Source organism: Oncorhynchus tshawytscha, unplaced genomic scaffold, assembly GCF_018296145.1.
Source record: "Oncorhynchus tshawytscha isolate Ot180627B unplaced genomic scaffold, Otsh_v2.0 Un_contig_1806_pilon_pilon, whole genome shotgun sequence".
NCBI lineage: Eukaryota > Metazoa > Chordata > Actinopteri > Salmoniformes > Salmonidae > Oncorhynchus > Oncorhynchus tshawytscha.
Genome location: NW_024609750.1, coordinates 76,116 through 97,929, shown reverse-complemented (window position 1 = coordinate 97,929; position 21,814 = coordinate 76,116). Strand labels below are relative to the sequence as shown.

The 21,814-nt window shown below is 43.3% G+C and overlaps 1 protein-coding gene across 1 annotated transcript in view; it reads left to right on the top strand.

The window, feature by feature from the left end:
* cep89 (centrosomal protein 89) overlaps positions 1–21,814 on the top strand; it is a 101,319-nt gene that overhangs the window by 13,124 nt on the left and 66,381 nt on the right. The window contains exons 5-11 of the mRNA XM_042317560.1: positions 501–573; positions 921–964; positions 8,217–8,274; positions 8,622–8,711; positions 10,429–10,629; positions 11,854–11,996; positions 16,951–17,001. Of these exons, the coding sequence (XP_042173494.1) occupies positions 501–573; positions 921–964; positions 8,217–8,274; positions 8,622–8,711; positions 10,429–10,629; positions 11,854–11,996; positions 16,951–17,001 (660 nt within the window). The remainder of the gene's footprint in view (positions 1–500; positions 574–920; positions 965–8,216; positions 8,275–8,621; positions 8,712–10,428; positions 10,630–11,853; positions 11,997–16,950; positions 17,002–21,814) is intronic.

Here is a 21,814-nt window from a genome sequence, read left to right as displayed (position 1 = left end):
CTTCTCTGTAAACTCTGAATGGCAATTCAACTGTCTTCTCTTTACACTCTGAATGGCAATTCAACTGTCTTCTCTTTACACTCTGAATGGCAATTCAACTGTCTTCTCTTTACACTCTGAATGGCAATTCAACTGTCTTCTCTTTACACTCTGAATGGCAATTCCACTGTCTTCTTTTACACTCTGAATGGCAATTCCACTGTCTTCTCTTTACACTCTGAATGGCAATTCAACTGTCTTCTCTTTACACTCTGAATGGCAATTCAACTGTCTTCTCTTTACACTCTGAATGGCAATTCAACTGTCTTCTCTTTACACTCTGAATGGCAATTCAACTGTCTTCTCTTTACACTCTGAATGGCAATTCAACTGTCTTCTCTTTACACTCTGAATGGCAATTCCACTGTCTTCTCTGTAAACTCTGAATGGCAATTCCACTGTCTTCTCTATAAACTCTCAAGCTGTGTGTGTTGTGTTAAATCCTTGTCTCTGTTTTCCAGAGGGATGTTCTGTCAGAGGGCAGAGAGGAGACTGATGACTCTGCCTTCGACATAGTGTCCCCTCTACCCCCAGGTTGGTCCCCACACACACCAAACACACTGTCTGCACTCACTATTCAGACTATTATAAAATATAGCTCTGTTTTCCAGAGGAAGCTGAGGTTCAACAGATGTTTCCATAATTAATATAGCTCTGTTTTCCAGAGGAAGCTGAGGTTCATCAGATGTTTCCATAATTAATATAGCTCTGTTTTCCAGAGGAAGCTGAGGTTCATCAGATGTTTCCATAATTAATATAGCTCTGTTTTCCAGAGGAAGCTGAGGTTCATCAGATGTTTCCATAATTAATATAGCTCTGTTTTCCAGAGGAAGCTGAGGTTCATCAGATGTTTCCATAATTAATATAGCTCTGTTTTCCAGAGGAAGCTGAGGTTCATCAGATGTTTCCAACACCAGTTCAGAAGGTAAAACACTTCTTCTTTAAAAAAAATAATAATTCTGCTGTCATTTTTTTCCTTGAGATTGAATGCATCCCAAATTATTCCATATATAGTGCACTACTTTACACCATATTCCCTATTATAGTGCACTACTTTACACCAGAGCCCTATGGAACCCTATTCCCTATTATAGTGCACTACTTTACACCAGAGCCCTATTATAGTGCACTACTTTACACCAGAGCCCAATGGCACCATATTCCCTATTATAGTGCACTACTTTACACCAGAGCCCAATGGCACCATATTCCCTATTATAGTGCACTACTTTACACCAGAGCCCTATGGAACCCTATTCCCTATTATAGTGCACTACTTTACACCAGAGTCCAATGGCACCATATTCCCTATTATAGTGCACTACTTTACACCAGAGTCCAATGGCACCATATTCCCTATTATAGTGCACTACTTTACACCAGAGCCCTATGGAACCCTATTCCCTATTATAGTGCACTACTTTACACCAGAGCCCTATTATAGTGCACTACTTTACACCAGAGCCCTATTATAGTGCACTACTTTACACCAGAGCCCAATGGCACCATATTCCCTATTATAGTGCACTACTTTACACCAGAGCCCAATGGCACCATATTCCCTATTATAGTGCACTACTTTACACCAGAGCCCAATGGCACCATATTCCCTATTATAGTGCACTACTTTACACCAGAGTCCAATGGCACCATATTCCCTATTATAGTGCACTACTTTACACCAGAGCCCAATGGCACCCTATTTCCTATATAGTGCACTACTGTTGACCAGAGCCCTATGGAACCCTATTCCCTATATAGTGCACTACTTTAGACCAGAGCACTATGGCACCCTATTCCCTATATATAGTGCACTACTTTAGACCAGAGCCCTATTCCCTATATAGTGCACTACTTTAGACCAGAGCCCTATTCCCTATTTAGTGCACTACTTTAGACCAGAGCCCTATTCCCTATATAGTGCACTACTTTAGACCAGAGCCCTGTTCCCTATATAGTGCACAACTTTAGACCAGAGCCCTATTCCCTATATAGTGGTACTACTATAGACCAGAGCCCTATTCCCTATATAGTGGTACTACTATAGACCAGAGCCCTATTCCTATATAGTGGTACTACTATAGACCAGAGCCCTATTCCCTATATAGTGGTACTACTATAGACCAGAGCCCTATTCCCTATATAGTGCACTACTTTAGACCAGAGCCCTATTCCCTATATAGTGCACTACCTTAGACCAGAGCCCTATTCCCTATATAGTGCACTACTTTAGACCAGAGCTAGGGTTGAAGAATTAGGCTACTGCTCTCTGTACCCTTTGTCTCATTGTCTCTCTGACCTACACCAGAGGCCTATTCCCTATATAGTGGTACTACTATAGACCAGAGCCCTATTCCCTATATAGTGGTACTACTATAGACCAGAGCCCTATTCCCTATATAGTGGTACAACTATAGACCAGAGCCCTATTCCCTATATAGTGGTACTACTATAGACCAGAGCCCTATTCCCTATATAGTGGTACTACTGTAGACCAGAGCCCTATTCCCTATATAGTGGTACTACTATAGACCAGAGCCTTATTCCCTATATAGTGGTACTACTATAGACAAGAGCCCTATTCCCTATATAGTGGCACTACTTTAGACCAGAGCCCTATTCCCTATATAGTGGTACTACTATAGACCAGGGCCCTATTCCCTATATAGTGGTACTACTATAGACCAGAGCCCTATTCCCTATATAGTGGTACTACTATAGACCAGAGCCCTATTCCCTATATAGTGGTACTATTATAGACCAGAGCCCTATTCCCTATATAGTGGTACTACTATAGACCAGAACCCTATTCCCTATATAGTGGTACTATTATAGACCAGAGCCCTATTCCCTATATAGTGGTACTACTATAGACCAGAGCCCTATTCCCTATATAGTGGTACTACTATAGACCAGAGCCCTATTCCCTATATAGTGGTACTACTATAGACCAGAGCCCTATTCCCTATATAGCTGTACTACTATAGACCAGAGCCCTATTCCCTATATAGTGGTACTACTATAGACCAGAGCCCTATTCCCTATATAGTGGTACTACTATAGACCAGAGCCCTATTCCCTATATAGTGGTACTACTATAGACCAGAGCCCTATTCCCTATATAGTGGTACTACTATAGACCAGAGCCCTATTCCCTATATAGTGGTACTACTATAGACCAGAGCCCTATTCCCTATATAGTGGCACTACTATAGACCAGAGCCCTATTCCCTATATAGTGGTACTACTATAGACCAGAGCCCTATTCCTATATAGTGGTACTACTATAGACCAGAGCCCTATTCCCTATATAGTGGTACTACTATAGACCAGAGCCCTATTTCCTATATAGTGGTACTACTATAGACCAGAGCCCTATTCCCTATATAGTACACTACTATAGACCAGAGCCCTATTCCCTATATAGTGGTACTACTATAGACCAGAGGCCTATTCCCTATATAGTGGTACTACTATAGACCAGAGCCCTATTCCCTATATAGTGGTACTACTATAGACCAGAGCCCTAGTCCCTATATAGTGGTACTACTATAGACCAGAGGCCTATTCCCTATATAGTGGTACTACTATAGACCAGAGGCCTATTCCCTATATAGTGGTACTACTATAGACCAGAGCCCTATTCCCTATATAGTGGTACTACTATATACCAGAGCCCTATTCCCTATATAGTGGTACTACTATATACCAGAGCCCTATTCCCTATATAGTGGCACTACTATATACCAGAGCCCTATTCCCCACCAGGGTTTCCGTTAGCAAAAAAAAAGGAGTCAAAAAAATCCCACTGCAAAATAATGATGTTTATCCATTGATGGAAGTACCAGTCACTGTACAAAAAATACATTGGACTGTCATGCTTATTGGTCTATAGCTTAATTTACATAATATAGTGGATTTAAATTGGCCTGTGTGTATTTTGGTTAGTCATCATGTATCTTATTTATCCAACACAACTATCACATTGTATTTGTCACCTGTATCGAATACAACTGGTGTTTCACCTTACAGTGACTTACAAGCCCTTAACCAACAAGGCAGTTTTAAGAAAACATATTTACTATATAAACTAACGAGTCAATGTGATGGTTGCACAGGTTAGTGGAGGTAATATGTAGGTAGAGTTAGTGACTATGTATAGGTAATAAACAGAGCTGCAGATGGGGGAACAGGTTAGTGGAGGTAATATGTAGGTAGAGTTAGTGACTATGTATAGGTAATAAACAGAGCTACAGATGGGGGAACAGGTTAGTGGAGGTAATTGAGGTAATATGTAGGTAGAGTTAGTGACTAGGTATAGGTAATAAACAGAGCTACAGATGGGGAACAGGTTAGTGGAGGTAATATGTAGGTAGAGTTAGTGACTATGTATAGGTAATAAACAGAGCTACAGATGGGGATACAGGTTAGTGGAGGTAATTGAGGTAATATGTAGGTAGAGTTAGTGACTATGTATAGGTAATAAACAGAGCTACAGATGGGGAACAGGTTAGTGGAGGTAATATGTAGGTAGAGTTAGTGACTATGTATAGGTAATAAACAGAGCTACAGATGGGGGTACAGGTTAGTGGAGGTAATATGTAGGTAGAGTTAGTGACTATGTATAGGTAATAAACAGAGCTACAGATGGGGGAACAGGTTAGTGGAGGTAATTGAGGTAATATGTAGGTAGAGTATATTATATTTGATTTTGCGCACCAGCTGTTATTTACAAATAGACACGGACCTCCACCCCCTTGTCTTACCGGAGGCAGCTGTTCTGTCTTGCCGATGGAAACACAGCGTACAGAGGCCTGTTTTGAGCTGGATTTCTCCTGCTGCTCCTCAGCTGGTCGCCGCCCCTCGGCCGGTCGCCGCCCCTCAGCCGGTCGCCGCCCCTCAGCCGGTCGCCGCCCCTCAGCCGGTCGCCGCCCCTCAGCCGGTCGCCGCCCCTCGGCCGGTCGCTGCCCTCAGCCGGTCGCTGCCCCTCAGCCGGTCGCCGCCCCTCAGCCGGTACATTTCTGAGCTGCCAGTTACCTCTATGCTCAGGCGCTCCCTCAACATTAACAGGACAGAGAAACCAGACACACACTCCATCAACATTATCAGGACAGAGAAAACAGACACACATTCCCTCAACATGATCAGGACAGAGAAACCAGACACACGCTCCTCAACATTATCAGGACAGAGAAACCAGACACACGCTCCTCAACATTATCAGGACAGAGAAACCAGACACACGCTCCATCAACATGATCAGGACAGAGAAACCAGACACACGCTCCCTCAACATGATCAGGACAGAGAAACCAGACACACGCTCCCTCAACATGATCAGGACAGAGAAACCAGACACACGCTCCCTCAACATTATCAGGACAGAGAAACCAGACACACGCTCTCTCAACATGATCAGGACAGAGAAACCAGACACACGCTCCCCCAACATGATCAGGACAGAGAAACCAGACACACGCTCCATCAACATGAGCAGGACGGAGAAACCAGACACACGCTCCATCAACATGAGCAGGACAGAGAAACCAGACACACGCTCATTGCTCACATAGAGCACTCCAAACAGAAGACACTGAAAACATATATTTTACATATCTAGTAAATGAAACCAAAACCCACAAGTTTAGCAGGTTGTGATCTCTGCAAACAACGTCTCCACTCCGAGAATGACAACGGTAAATGACTGTAATTAATACCTGCATTAACAGACATGAATGTAACCAAATGACAGGAAGTTACGGTGACCTATGTAATGGGGAATTGATTAAAAAAATATATATCAAAGGGAGGCCGTTGTGGAGAGACAGACGGGTTCGCCACACACCCCTCCCCTTTTCTCAACATTATAAATTATACTCAGGACACATCATCTTCTCAATATCTGAGATGCTTTTCACTGACAGCCTCAACTCAGTAATCAGCTAGGTTTATTGCCACCTGCCCTGCACAAATTGCAGGCTTCCCAATAGGCATATGCCTACGAGCTTGTGATCTGAAACAATCTACAGGTATTGTTTTTAAAGAAGCTTACTGATCCCTGATTCCACTGTGGCTAAGTCATGCTTTCTAGGGAAGTATTTTTGAATGATTTTCTTTCTTACTGTAGAGACCCACCCCAATGCCATTTCTCTCCTGTTCTATTGGTTTTCATATCAACTTTCTTTCGTTGTCCAGAAGACAAAGGCACAATCCTGGTTATATTATCAACCCATCCTGGTTATATTATCAACCCATCCTGGTCCTATTATCAACCCGTCCTGGTTATATTATCAACCCATCCTGGTCATATAATCAACCCATCCTGGTCCTGTTATCAACCCATCCTGGTCATATAATCAACCCATCCTGGTTATATTATCAACCCATCCTGGTTATATTATCAACCCATCCTGGTCATATTATTATCAACCCATCCTGGTCATATTATTATCAACCCATCCTGGTCATATTATTATCAACCCATCCTGGTCATATTATTATTATCAACCCATCCTGGTCATATTATTATTATCAACCCATCCTGGTCATATTATTATTATTAACCCATCCTGGTCATATTATTATCAACCCATCCTGGTCATATTATTATCAACCCATCCTGGTCATATTCATATAATCAACCCATTATCGACCCATCCTGGTCACATTATTATCAACCCATCCTGGTCATATTATCATCCCACCCTGGTCATATTATTAACAACCCATCCTGGTCATATTATTATCAACCCACCCTAGTCATATTATTAACAACCCATCCTGGTCCTGTTATCAACCCATCCTGGTCATATTGTTATCAACCCATCCTTGTCATATTATTATCAACCCATCCTGGTCATATTATTATTAACCCATCCTGGTCTCATTATCAACCCATCCTGGTCACATTATCAACCCATATTATCAACCCATCCTGGTCATATTATTATTAACCCATCCTGGTCACATCAACCCATCCTGGTCACATTATCAACCCATATTATCAACCAATCCTGGTCATATTATTATCAACCCATCCTGGTCATGTTATTATCAACCCATCCTGGTCATATTATCAACCCATCCTGGTCATATTATCAACCCACCCTGGTCATATTGTTATCAACCCATCCTGGTCATATTAACAACCCATCCTGGTCCTGTTATCAACCCATCCTGGTAACATTATTATCAACCCATCCTGGTCATATTATTATCAACCCATCTTGGTCATATTATTATCAACCCATCCTGGTCATATTATTATCAACCCATCCTGGTCTTATTATTATTAACCCATCCTGGTCATATTATTATCAACCCATCCTGGTCATATTATTATCAACCCATCCTGGTCATATTATTATCAACCCGTCCTTGTCATATTATTATCAACCCGTCCTGGTCATATTATTATCAACCCGTCCTGGTCATATTATTATCAACCCGTCCTGGTCATATTATTATCAACCCGTCCTGGTCATATTATTATCAACCCGTCCCTGGTCATATTATTATCAACCCGTCCTGGTCATATTATTATCAACCCATACTGGTCATATTATCATCAACCCATACTGGTCATATTATCATCAACCCATACTGGTCATATTATCATCAACCCATACTGGTCATATTATCATCATCAACCCATACTGGTCATATTATCATCAACCCATACTGGTCATATTATCATCAACCCATACTGGTCATATTATCATCAACCCATACTGGTCATATTATCATCAACCCATACTGGTCATATTATCATCAACCCATACTGGTCATATTATCATCAACCCATACTGGTCATATTATCATCAACCCATCCTGGTCATATTATCAACCTGTCCTGGTCATATAATCAACCCATCCTGGTCATATTATCAACCCATCCTGGTCATATAATCAACCCATCCTGGTCATATAATCAACCCATCCTGGTCATATTATCATCAACCCATCCTGGTCATATTATCAACCTATCCTGGTCATATTATCAACCCATCCTGGTCATATTATTATCAACCCATCCTGGTCGTATTGGGAGTACTGGAGTTGGGCTTTTGGGGGTAATTGAGGACTAGAGTTGGACTGTGCATTCATATCTCTCTCGCTCTTTATCTCTCTCTCTTTCTTTCTCTCATGGTCCCTCTTACAAACCCTCTCTCTCCCAGGCCACACCGTCCGAACTGAGGCCTTCGTCTTGGTCTCGTAGAAGCATGCCTTCCCCAGGTAAGGACTTGTCTTTGGTCCAGTGAGACCGCCTATAAAAACACTCCCATTTCATTTGCCAAATGGTAGGATTATAATTCCCATCCTCTCCATACCAGCTCTCTATCACCTAGCCTAGATCAGCCTACAGTCTATCACCTAGTCGAGATCAGCCTACAGTCTAACACTGTGAGGGCAGCTATTATCTCTCTCTCTCCCCTCTCTCTTTCTCTCCTCTCTCTCTATCCACTCTCTTTCTCTCCCCTCTCTTTGTCTTTCTAATTGCCAGTAGTTGTATGTTTCAGAGGGAGGTGATGAGAGGAATTACACTGACTCTGTGTGTACACCTAAACTACTTATTCTCTCAGATCTGACAGAAGAAAGCTTCCGTGCATCTCAGAAGAGGTCTTCAGCCCAGAAGACCAAGAGTTCAGGAAGCAGGAGAGATGGACCATCAGGTAGACAGTCGTCCTTAGAGTCAGCCAGGACACAGTCATCCTTAGTCAGTCGTGCAGGACACACTCATCCTTAGTCAGCCAGGACACAGTCATCCTTAGTCAGCCAGGACACAGTCGTCCTTAGTCAGTCAGGACACAGTCGTCCTTAGAGACGGTCAGGACACACAGTATTATTATATAACTGTGTTGTCTGGACCTCACAGTATTATATATCTGTGTTGTCTGGACCTCACAGTATTATATATCTGTGTTGTCTGGACCTCACAGTATTATATATCTGTGTTGTCTGGACCTCACAGTATTATTATATATCTGTGTTGTCTGGACCTCACAGTATTATTATATATCTGTGTTGTCTGGACCTCACAGTATTATTATATATCTGTGTTGTCTGGACCTCACAGTATTATTATATATCTGTATTTGTCTGGACCTCACAGTATTATTATATATCTGTATTTGTCTGGACCTCACAGTATTATTATATATCTGTATTTGTCTGGACCTCACAGTATTATTATATATCTGTGTTGTCTGGACCTCACAGTATTATTATATATCTGTGTTGTCTGGACCTCACAGTATTATTATATATCTGTGTTGTCTGGACCTCACAGTATTATTATATATCTGTGTTGTCTGGACCTCACAGTATTATTATATATCTGTGTTGTCTGGACCTCACAGTATTATTATATATCTGTGTTGCCTGGACCTCACAGTATTATTATATATCTGTGTTGCCTGGACCTCACAGTATTATTATATATCTGTGTTGTCTGGACCTCACAGTATTATTATATATCTGTGTTGTCTGGACCTCACAGTATTATTATATATCTGTGTTGTCTGGACCTCACAGTATTATTATATATCTGTGTTGTCTGGACCTCACAGTATTATTATATATCTGTGTTGTCTGGACCTCACAGTATTATTATATATCTGTGTTGTCTGGACCTCACAGTATTATTATATATCTGTGTTGTCTGGACCTCACAGTATTATTATATATCTGTGTTGTCTGGACCTCACAGTATTATTATATATCTGTGTTGTCTGGACCTCACAGTATTATTATATATCTGTGTTGTCTGGACCTCACAGTATTTATGTTCTCATCAACTCTATTTCTTTCCTTTTCCTCTTTGCTTGCTGTCTCTGTCTGTGTGTCTCTGTCTGTGTCTCTCTGTCTGTGTCTCTCTGTCTGTGTGTCTCTGTCTGTGTGTCTCTGTCTGTGTCTCTCTGTCTGTGTATCTCTGTCTGTGTGTCTCTGTCTGTGTTTCTCTGTCTGTGTGTGTCTGTCATTGTGTGTCTCTGTCTGTGTGTCTCTGTCTGTGTTTCTCTGGCATTGTGTGTCTCTGTCATTGTCTCTGTCATTGTCTCTGTCATTGTCTCTGTCATTGTGTCTCTGTCATTGTGTCTCTGTCTGTGTGCCTCTGTCTGTGTGCCTCTGTCTGTGTGCCTCTGTCTGTGTGTCTCTGTTTGTGTCTCTGTGTGTGTTTCTCTGTCTGTGTTTCTCTGTCTGTGTTTCTCTGTCTGTGTTTCTCTGTCTGTGTGTCTCTGTCTGTGTGTCATTGTGTGTCTGTCTGTGTTTCTCTGTCTGTGTTTTCTGTCTGTGTGTCTCTGTCTGTGTGTCATTGTGTGTCTGTCTGTGTTTCTCTGTCTGTGTGTGTTGTGTCTTGCTGTGCTGTGCCATACACCTTGCCACACTCAGAGGCCAGCAGTGCCTACAGAGAGGTTCTGGACATGCAGAAGGAGATGGTTCGGTCTTTAACAGAGCAGAACCAGGCCCTGGGGGCAGACAGGAGGGTGCTGGAGCAGAGGTGTACTGAACAGAGCCTGCAACTGCAGAGGAGCCACCAGAGGGTCCAGAGTCTGGAGCGGGAACTCAGCAAGGCCCCTGTCCCTACAGCAGGTGGGGTGGATACTGGGGGTGAGGGGAAGAGGGGAGAGGACCTAAGGTAGGGGTGGAAGGGGGACAAGAAGAAAAACCTGGGGCCGTGAGAGACGGGGGGCCGTGAGAGACAGGAGAGACTGGGGGCCGTGAGAGACGGGGGGCTGTGAGAGACAGGAGAGACTGGGGGCCGTGAGAGACAGGAGAGACTGGGGGCCGTGAGAGACTGGAGGGGAGGAGGGGAGAAACTGGGGGCCGTGAGAGACTTGGGGGCCGTGGGAGACTGGGGGCTGTGAGAGACTGGGGGCCGTGAGAGACTGGGGGCTGTGAGAGACGGGAGAGACTGGGGGAGGAGGCGAGAGGCTGGGGGCCGTGAGAAGCTGGGGGCCGTGAGAGGCTGGGGGCCGTGAGAGGCTGGGGGCCGAGAGATGGGGGGCTGTGAGAGACTGGCGGCTGTGAGAGACGGGGGGCCGTGAGAGATGGGAGAGACTGTGGGGGAGGAGGGGAGACTGGGGGCTGTGAGAGACGGGGGCTGTGAGAGACGTGGGGCCGTGAGAGACTGGGGGCCGTGAGAGACAGGAGAGACTGGGGGCCGTGAGAGACGGGGGCCGTGAGAGACGGGGGGCCGTGAGAGACGTGGGGCCGTGAGAGACGTGGGGCCGCGAGAGACGTGGGGCCGCGAGAGACGTGGGGCCGTGAGAGACGTGGGGCCGTGAGAGACGTGGGGCCGTGAGAGACTGGGGGCCGTGAGAGACTGGGGGCCGCGAGAGACGTGGGGCCGCGAGAGACGTGGGGCGCGAGAGAGACGTGGGGCCGCGAGAGACGTGGGGCCGTGAGAGACGTGGGGCCGTGAGAGACGTGGGGCCGTGAGAAACGTGGGGCCGTGAGAGACGTGGGGCTGTGAGAGACGTGGGTCTGTGAGAGACGTGGGGCTGTGAGAGACTGGAGAGACTGGGGGCCGTGAGAGACTGGGGGCCGTGAGAGACAGGAGGGGAGACTGGGACCGTGAGAGGGAGGAGGGGAGAGACTGGGGGCTGTGAGAGACTTTGGTCCGTGAGAGACTGGGGTCCGTGAGAGACGGGAGAGACTGTGGTGGAGGAGGGGAGAGACGGGGGCTGTGAGAGACGGGGGGCTGTGAGAGACGGGGGGCTGTGAGAGACTGGGGGCTGTGAGAGACGGGATAGACTCGTGTTCTGCATTGTACTTCCTGTGTGGACCAGACACTGACTGTAGCTCCCCCTGTAGGTGAACAGGCAGAGCTGCTGAGTCTGAGGCAGCAAGCCCAGGAGGTGGTAGACGAGAACGACAGCCTGAAGATGACCGTCCATCGCCTCAATGTGGAGCTCAGCCGCTACCAGACACGCTTCAGACCCCTGGGCAAAGAAGAGGTAACTATAACTACTATAACTACCCTAACTATACCTACTATAACTATATCTACCCTAACTATACCTACCCTAACTATAACTATACCTACCCTAACTATAACTACCCTAACTATAACTACCCTAACTATACCTACCCTAACTATAACTATAACTACCCTAACTATACCTACCCTAACTATAACTATACCTACCCTAACTATACCTACCCTAACTATACCTACCCTAACTATAACTATACCAACCCTAACTATAACTACAACTACCCTAACTATAACTATAACTACCCTAACTATAACTACAACTACCCAAACTATAACTACAACTACCCTAACTATAACTATAACTACCATAACTATAACTATAACTACCATAACTATAACTACCAGACAGTCCTGGGCAAAGAAGAGGTAACTATAGCTACCCTAACTATAACTACCCTAACTATAATGTGGTTCTGGATGTATTGATGTACTGTAGTAATGTGGTTCTGGATGTATTGATGTACTGTAGTAATGTGGTTCTGGATGTAATGATGTACTGTAGTTAATGTAGTAATGTGGTTCTGGATGTATTGATGTACTGTAGTAATGTGGTTCTGGATGTACTGTAGTTACTGTAGTAATGTGGTTCTGGATGTATTGATGTACTGTAGTAATGTGGTTCTGGATGTATAGATGTAATGTGGTTCTGGATGTATTGATGTACTGTAGTAATGTGGTTCTGGATGTATTGATGTACTGTAGTTGCTGTAGTAATGTGGTTCTGGATGTATTGATGTACTGTAGTAATGTGGTTCTGGATGTAATGATGTACTGTAGTTAATGTAGTAATGTGGTTCTGGATGTATTGCTGTACTGTAGTAATGTGGTTCTGGATGTATTGATGTACTGTAGTTACTGTACTAATGTGGTTCTGGATGTATTGATGTACTGTAGTAATGTGGTTCTGGATGTATAGATGTACTGTAGTAATGTGGTTCTGGATGTATTGATGTACTGTAGTAATGTGGTTCTGATGTATAGATGTACTGTAGTTACTGTAGTAATGTGGTTCTGGATGTAATGATGTACTGTAGTTACTGTAGTAATGTGGTTCTGGATGTATTGATGTACTGTAGTAATGTGGTTCTGGATGTATTGATGTACTGTAGTTACTGTAGTAATGTGGTTCTGGATGTAATGATGTACTGTAGTTACTGTAGTAATGTGGTTCTGGATGTATTGATGTACTGTAGTTACTGTAGTAATGTGGTTCTGGATGTAATGATGTACTGTAGTAATGTGGTTCTGGATGTATTGATGTACTGTAGTTACTGTAGTAATGTGGTTCTGGATGTATTGATGTACTGTAGTTACTGTAGTAATGTGGTTCTGGATGTATAGATGTACTGTAGTAATGTGGTTCTGGATGTATTGATGAACTGTAGTTACTGTAGTAATGTGGTTCTGGATGTATTGATGTACTGTAGTAATGTGGTTCTGGATGTATAGATGTACTGTAGTAATGTGGTTCTGGATGTATTGATGTACTGTAGTAATGTGGTTCTGATGTATAGATGTACTGTAGTTACTGTAGTAATGTGGTTCTGGATGTAATGATGTACTGTAGTTACTGTAGTAATGTGGTTCTGGATGTATTGATGTACTGTAGTAATGTGGTTCTGGATGTATTGATGTACTGTAGTTACTGTAGTAATGTGGTTCTGGATGTAATGATGTACTGTAGTTACTGTCGTAATGTGGTTCTGGATGTAATGATGTACTGTAGTTACTGTAGTAATGTGGTTCTGGATGTAATGATGTACTGTAGTTACTGTAGTAATGTGGTTCTGGATGTATTGATGTACTGTAGTTACTGTAGTAATGTGGTTCTGGATGTATTGATGTACTGTAGTTACTGTAGTAATGTGGTTCTGGATGTATAGATGTACTGTAGTAATGTGGTTCTGGATGTATTGATGTACTATAGTAATGTGGTTCTGGATGTATAGATGTACTGTAGTAATGTGGTTCTGGATGTATTGATGTACTGTATTAATGTGGTTCTGGATGTATAGATGTACTGTAGTTACTGTAGTAATGTGGTTCTGGATGTATTGATGTACTGTAGTTACTGTAGTAATGTGGTTCTGGATGTAATGATGTACTGTAGTAATGTGGTTCTGGATGTATAGATGTACTGTAGTAATGTGGTTCTGGATGTATTGATGTACTGTAGTTACTGTAGTAATGTGGTTCTGGATGTAATGATGTACTGTAGTAATGTGGTTCTGGATGTATAGATGTACTGTAGTAATGTGGTTCTGGATGTATTGATGTACTGTAGTTACTGTAGTAATGTGGTTCTGGATGTAATGATGTACTGTAGTAATGTGGTTCTGAATGTATAGATGTACTGTAGTAATGTGGTTCTGGATGTATTGATGTACTGTAGTTACTGTAGTAATGTGGTTCTGGATGTATAGATGTACTGTAGTAATGTGGTTCTGAATGTATAGATGTACTGTAGTAATGTGGTTCTGGATGTAATGCTGTACTGTAGTAATGTGGTTCTGGATGTAATGCTGTACTGTAGTAATGTGGTTCTGGATGTATAGATGTACTGTAGTAATGTGGTACTGGATGTATTGATGTACTGTAGTAATGTGGTTCTGGATGTAATGATGTACTGTAGTAATGTGGTACTGGATGTATTGATGTACTGTAGTAATGTGGTTCTGGATGTAATGATGTACTGTAGTAATGTGGTTCTGGATGTAATGATGTACTGTAGTAATGTGGTTCTGGATGTATAGATGTACTGTAGTAATGTGGTTCTGGATGTATTGATGTACTGTAGTAATGTGGTTCTGGGTGTATTGATGTACTGCAGTAATGTGGTTCTGGATGTATAGATGTAATGTGGATGTATTGATGTACTGTAGTAATGTGGTTCTGGATGTATTGATGTACTGTAGTTACCGTAGTAATGTGGTTCTGGATGTAATGATGTACTGTAGTAATGTGGTTCTGGATGTATAGATGTACTGTAGTAATGTGGTTCTGGATGTATAGATGTACTGTAGTAATGTGGTTCTGGATGTATAGATGTACTGTAGTTACTGTAGTAATGTGGTTCTGGATGTATAGATGTACTGTAGTTACTGTAGTAATGTGGTTCTGGATGTATAGATGTACTGTAGTAATGTGGTTCTGGATATATTGATGTACTGTAGTAATGTGGTTCTGGATGTATTGATGTACTGTAGTAATGTGGTACTGGATGTATTGATGTACTGTAGTAATGTGGTTCTGGATGTATAGATGTACTGTAGTAATGTGGATGTATTGATGTACTGTAGTTACTGTAGTAATGTGGTTCTGGATGTATTGATGTACTGTAGTAATGTGGTTCTGGATGTATAGATGTACTGTAGTTACTGTAGTAATGTGGTTCTGGATGTATTGATGTACTGTAGTAATGTGGTTCTGGATGTATTGATGTACTGTAGTAATGTGGTTCTGGATGTATAGATGTACTGTAGTAATGTGGTTCTGGATGTATTGATGTACTGTAGTAATGTGGTTCTGGATGTATAGATGTACTGTAGTTACTGTAGTAATGTGGTTCTGGATGTATTGATGTACTGTAGTAATGTGGTTCTGGATGTATTGATGTACTGTAGTAATGTGGTTCTGGATGTATTGATGTACTGTAGTTACTGTAGTAATGTGGTTCTGGATGTATAGATGAAATGTGGTTCTGGATGTATTGATGTACTGTAGTAATGTGGTACTGGATGTATTGATGTACTGTAGTAATGTGGTTCTGGATGTATAGATGTACTGTAGTAATGTGGATGTATTGATGTACTGTAGTAATGTGGTTCTGGATGTATAGATGTAATGTGGTTCTGGACGTATAGATGTACTGTAGTAATGTGGTTCTGGATGTATTGATGTAATGTGGTTCTGGATGTATTGATGTACTGTAGTTACTGTAATAATGTGGTTCTGGATGTATAGATGTAATGTGGTTCTAGATGTATTGATGTACTGTAGTAATGTGGTTCTGGATGTATAGATGTACTGTAGTTACTGTAGTATTGTGGTTCTGGATGTATAGATGTACTGTAGTTACTGTAGTAATGTGGTTCTGGATGTATTGATGTACTGTAGTAATGTGGTTCTGGATGTATAGATGTACTGTAGTTACTGTAGTAATGTGGTTCTGGATGTATTGATGTACTGTAGTAATGTGGTTCTGGATGTATAGATGTACTGTAGTAATGTGGTTCTGGATGTATAGATGTACTGTAGTTACTGTAGTAATGTGGTTCTGGATGTATTGATGTACTGTAGTTACTGTAGTAATGTGGTTCTGGATGTATTGATGTACTGTAGTTACTGTAGTAATGTGGTTCTGGATGTATTGATGTACTGTAGTAATGTGGTTCTGGATGTATTGATGTACTGTAGTAATGTGGTTCTGGATGTATTGATGTACTGTAGTAATGTGGTTTTGGATGTATTGATGTACTGTAGTAATGTGGTTCTGGATGTATTGATGTACTGTAGTAATGTGGTTCTGGATGTATTGATGTACTGTAGTTACTGTAGTAATGTGGTTCTGGATGTAATGATGTACTGTAGTAATGTGGTTCTGGATGTATTGATGTACTGTAGTAATGTGGTTCTGGATGTATTGATGTACTGTAGTAATGTGGTTCTGGATGTATTGATGTACTGTAGTAATGTGGTTCTGGATGTATTGATGTACTGTAGTAATGTGGTTCTGGATGTAATGATGTACTGTAGTAATGTGGTTCTGGATGTAATGATGTACTGTAGTAATGTGGTTCTGGATGTATTGATGTACTGCAGTAATGTGGTTCTGGATGTATTGATGTACTGTAGTAATGTGGTTCTGGATGTATTGATGTACTGTAGTAATGTTTTCTCTCCATGTCTTTCAGAGCTCCAGGACCCATGGCTTGCCACTTAAAGGATCTGCTCCTCCCTGGCTGGTCAGTCACTCAGACATTCTCATGGATTCCTCCTCTAGAAACAGTGGCATTGTCTTCTACTATGTATACCAGTGAATTATGAGCCCGATCCTTAGCAACCCTCAGGGATCCTTAGCAACCCTCAGGGATCCTTAGCTACCCCTGGCGATCCTTAGCTACCCCTGGCGATCCTTAGCTATCCCTGGCGATCCTTAGCTATCCCTGGTGATCCTTAGGGCTTCGACACACCAATAGCGTTTGCTGGCCGAGAGTACTTAGCACCTCTGAACATAATTTGCGAACTGATTGCTATCCTTAGCAATCCTTAAAGCCCAGTTCAGAGACCACAGACGACATGAGACGAGAATAGATAAAACTAGCTAGTTTTAGAATGTTGTGTTGTACGACAGCTGACGAAAGACGGGGCATTCGGATCAAGGAGACAAGATGTGCAGTTGAGACCATTTCCGCGATAACGGTTCCTCGTTACGTCGACGTGATGAAACAAAGTTGCTACTTGTTATAGCAAGTTACTGTAACAAACGAGTATCATGAAATACGTGTAACAGTGTAGACTTTATGACTTGTCAGATGAATTTCAGCAAGCTAGGCTAGCTATCTGCAGCAGAATAGGTAGGTAGATGTCTGTTTGGTTAGCTAGCTAGCTGCTTGGCTGTGTGCAGAACATTAGTTCACTGGCTTCTGATTGTCTAAATGGATCCGTCTCGTCTCAAGACTTTAGATAAAGGTATGTGACCTGTTGAATGTCGGAAACTCCAGCCGACGACATGAGACGTTTTAAAACCGGACCGTTCAGATCAAGCAAACTTTGTTCTAAAACTCCTTCAGACCGTCGCGTTGTCTCATCTTACGTATCGGAACTGGGCTTTAAGTTTAGCGGTAGATTTATGGATTCCTTTTTCTGCATGTTGAACAAGTGGATTACTCAAAATCGATGGCGCCAACTAAACAGACTTTTTGGGATATAAAGAACGATTTTATCTAACAAAAGAACACTACATGTTGTAGCTGGGACCCTTTGGATGACAAACCAGAGGAAGATTTCCAAAACTAAGTTAATATTTAAATCGCCTTTTGTGAATTTATGAAACCTGTGCCGGTGGAAAAATATTTTGATGTGGGGCGCCGTCCTCAAACAATCTCATGGCATGGTTTCTCTGTAAAGCGTATTGTAAATCGGACAGTGCATTTAGATTAACAAGAATATAATATTTTAAGTCTCGCACTTTTCGCCCTGAATGTGGATCTAGCATTTGTCTGCCGATCATTTCAGAGCGCTGTATTTTAGGGACCGCTCACTGTAGACAACTGACTGCCAACATTTTTCACGCGACTCTACATGTATAATAGGTGCGCTCTTGGTTCGAAAATTACGTTCAAAGGTGCTATCGGCCAGAAAACACTATTGGTATGTCTGAGCCCTTAGCGATCCTTAGCGTTCCTTAGTGTTCCTTAGCAATCCTCAGCAATTCTAATATCCTAAACTGTTGTTTGTTCTTCACTGATGTCAGAACTGTCACATTAGCAAAGCCAGGGACTCTCTTCTCCTCTCTCCTCTTCTCTCCCCTCCCTCCTCCCCTTTTATCCTCTCTCCTCTCCTCCCCTCTTCTCCTCTCTCCTCCCCTCTTCTTCCTTCTCTCTCTTCTCCCCTGATATCTGATGTACTCACTACAGTGGGTGTTCTCTCTGTCTCTCTCCTCCCCTGATATCTGATGTACTCACTACAGTGGGTGTTCTCTCTGTCTCTCTCCTCTCTCCTCCCCTGATATCTGATGTACTCACTACAGTGGGTGTTCTCTCTCTCCTCCCCTGATATCTGATGTACTCAGTACAGTGGGTGTTCTCTCTGTCTCTCTCCTCCCTGATATCTGATGTACTCAGTACAGTGGGTGTCCTCTCTCTCCTCTCTCTCTGATATCTGATGTACTCAGTACAGTGGGTGTTCTCTCTGTCTCTCTCCTCCCCTGATATCTGATGTACTCAGTACAGTGGGTGTTCTCTCTGTCTCTCTCCTCCCCTGATATCTGATGTACTCAGTACAGTGGGTGTTCTCTCTGTCTCTCTCCTCCCCTGATATCTGATGTACTCAGTACAGTGGGTGTTCTCTCTGTCTCTCTCCTCCCCTGATATCTGATGTACTCACTACAGTGGGTGTTCTCTCTGTCTCTCTCCTCCCCTGATATCTGATGTACTCAGTACAGTGGGTGTTCTCTCTGTCTCTCTCCTCCCTGATATCTGATGTACTCAGTACAGTGGGTGTTCTCTCTACAGTCTCTCTCCTCCCCTGATATCTGATGTACTCAGTACAGTGGGTGTTCTCTCTGTCTCTCTCCTCCCCTGATATCTGATGTACTCAGTACAGTGGGTGTTCTCTCTGTCTCTCTCCTCCCCTGATATCTGATGTACTCAGTACAGTGGGTGTTCTCTCTGTCTCTCTCCTCCCTGATATCTGATGTACTCAGTACAGTGGGTGTTCTCTCTGTCTCTCTCCTCCCCTGATATCTGATGTACTCAGTACAGTGGGTGTTCTCTCTGTCTCTCTCCTCCCCTGATATCTGATGTACTCAGTACAGTGGGTGTTCTCTCTGTCTCTCTCCTCCCTGATATCTGATGTACTCAGTACAGTGGGTGTTCTCTCTGTCTCTCTCCTCCCCTGATATCTGATGTACTCAGTACAGTGGGTGTTCTCTCTGTCTCTCTCCTCCCCTGATATCTGATGTACTCACTACAGTGGGTGTTCTCTCTGTCTCTCTCCTCCCTGATATCTGATGTACTCAGTACAGTGGGTGTTCTCTCTCTCTCCCCTGATATCTGATGTACTCAGTACAGTGGGTGTTCTCTCTGTCTCTCTCCTCCCTGATATCTGATGTACTCAGTACAGTGGGTGTATCTGATGTACTCTGGGTCTCTCTCTCTCCCCTGATATCTGATGTACTCAGTACAGTGGGTGTTCTCTCTGTCTCTCTCCTCCCCTGATATCTGATGTACTCAGTACAGTGGGTGTTCTCTCTGTCTCTCTCTCATGATATCTGATGTACTCACTACAGTGGGTGTTCTCTCTGTCTCTCTCCTCCCCTGATATCTGATGTACTCAGTACAGTGGGTGTTCTCTCTGTCTCTCTCCTCCCTCCCTGATATCTGATGTACTCAGTACAGTGGGTGTTCTCTCTGTCTCTCTCCTCTGATGTACTCCTCCCTGATATCTGATGTACTCACTACAGTGGGTGTTCTCTCTGTCTCTCTCCTCCTCTCCCCTGATATCTGATGTACTCACTACAGTGGGTGTTCTCTCTGTCTCTCTCCTCCCCTGATATCTGATGTACTCAGTACAGTGGGTGTTCTCTCTGTCTCTCTCCTCCCTGATATCTGATGTACTCACTACAGTGGGTGTTCTTCTCTCTCTCCTCCCCTGATATCTGATGTACTCAGTACAGTGGGTGTTCTCTCTGTCTCTCTCCTCCCCTGATATCTGATGTACTCACTACAGTGGGTGTTCTCTCTGTCTCTCTCCTCCCCCCTGATATCTGATGTACTCACTACAGTGGGTGTTCTCTCTGTCTCTCTCCTCCCCTGATATCTGATGTACTCAGTACAGTGGGTGTTCTCTCTGTCTCTCTCTCTCCCCCCTGATATCTGATGTACTCACTACAGTGGGTGTTCTCTGTCTCTCTCCTCCCCTGATATCTGATGTACTCACTACAGTGGGTGTTCTCTCTGTCTCTCTCCTCCCCTGATATCTGATGTACTCACTACAGTGGGTGTTCTCTCTGTCTCTCTCCTCCCCTGATATCTGATGTACTCACTACAGTGGGTGTTCTCTGTCTCTCTTCTCCCCTGATATCTGATGTCTGAAAATGTTTGACTCAGTGGGTGTCTCTCTGTCTCTCTCCTCCCTTTCTGATATCTGATGTACTCACTACAGTGGGTGTTCTCTCTGTCTCTCTCCTCCCTGATATCTGATGTACTCACTACAGTGGGTGTTCTCTCTGTCTCTCTCCTCCCCTGATATCTGATGTACTCACTACAGTGGGTGTTCTCTCTCTCCTCCCCTGATATCTGATGTACTCAGTACAGTGGGTGTTCTCTCTGTCTCTCTCCTCCCCTGATATCTGATGTACTCACTATAGTGGGTGTTCTCTCTGTCTCTCTCCTCCCCTGATATCTGATGTACTCAGTACAGTGGGTGTTCTCTGTCTCTCTCCTCCCTGATATCTGATGTACTCAGTACAGTGGGTGTTCTCTCTGTCTCTCTCCCCCCGAGGCTTGATATCTGATGTACTCACTACAGTGGGTGTTCTCTCTGTCTCTCTCCTCCCTGATATCTGATGTACTCAGTACAGTGGGTGTTCTCTCTGTCTCTCTCCTCCCCTGATATCTGATGTACTCACACAGTGGGTGTTCTCTCTGTCTCTCTCCTCCCCTGATATCTGATGTACTCAGTACAGTGGGTGTTCTCTCTGTCTCTCTCCTCCCGTGATATCTGATGTACTCAGTACAGTGGGTGTTCTCTCTCTCCTCCCCTGATATCTGATGTACTCACTATAGTGGGTGTTCTCTCTGTCTCTCTCCTCCCCTGATATCTGATGTACTCACTATAGTGGGTGTTCTCTCTGTTTCTCATGTCTATATATCTATTTAATGTTCCCTGTGAGATCCTCTGACAGTCTTTAGTAATTAGCTTTGCGTTGTTGGGATTTCTGAAAATGTTTGAGTAAAGTTTTATGGACGGCGGTTCCCGGACACAGATTGAGATTCTCCATTGAGTTTCCAGTCCAGGATGAGGCTCAATCTGTGTCCTGGAAACCAGCGCTGG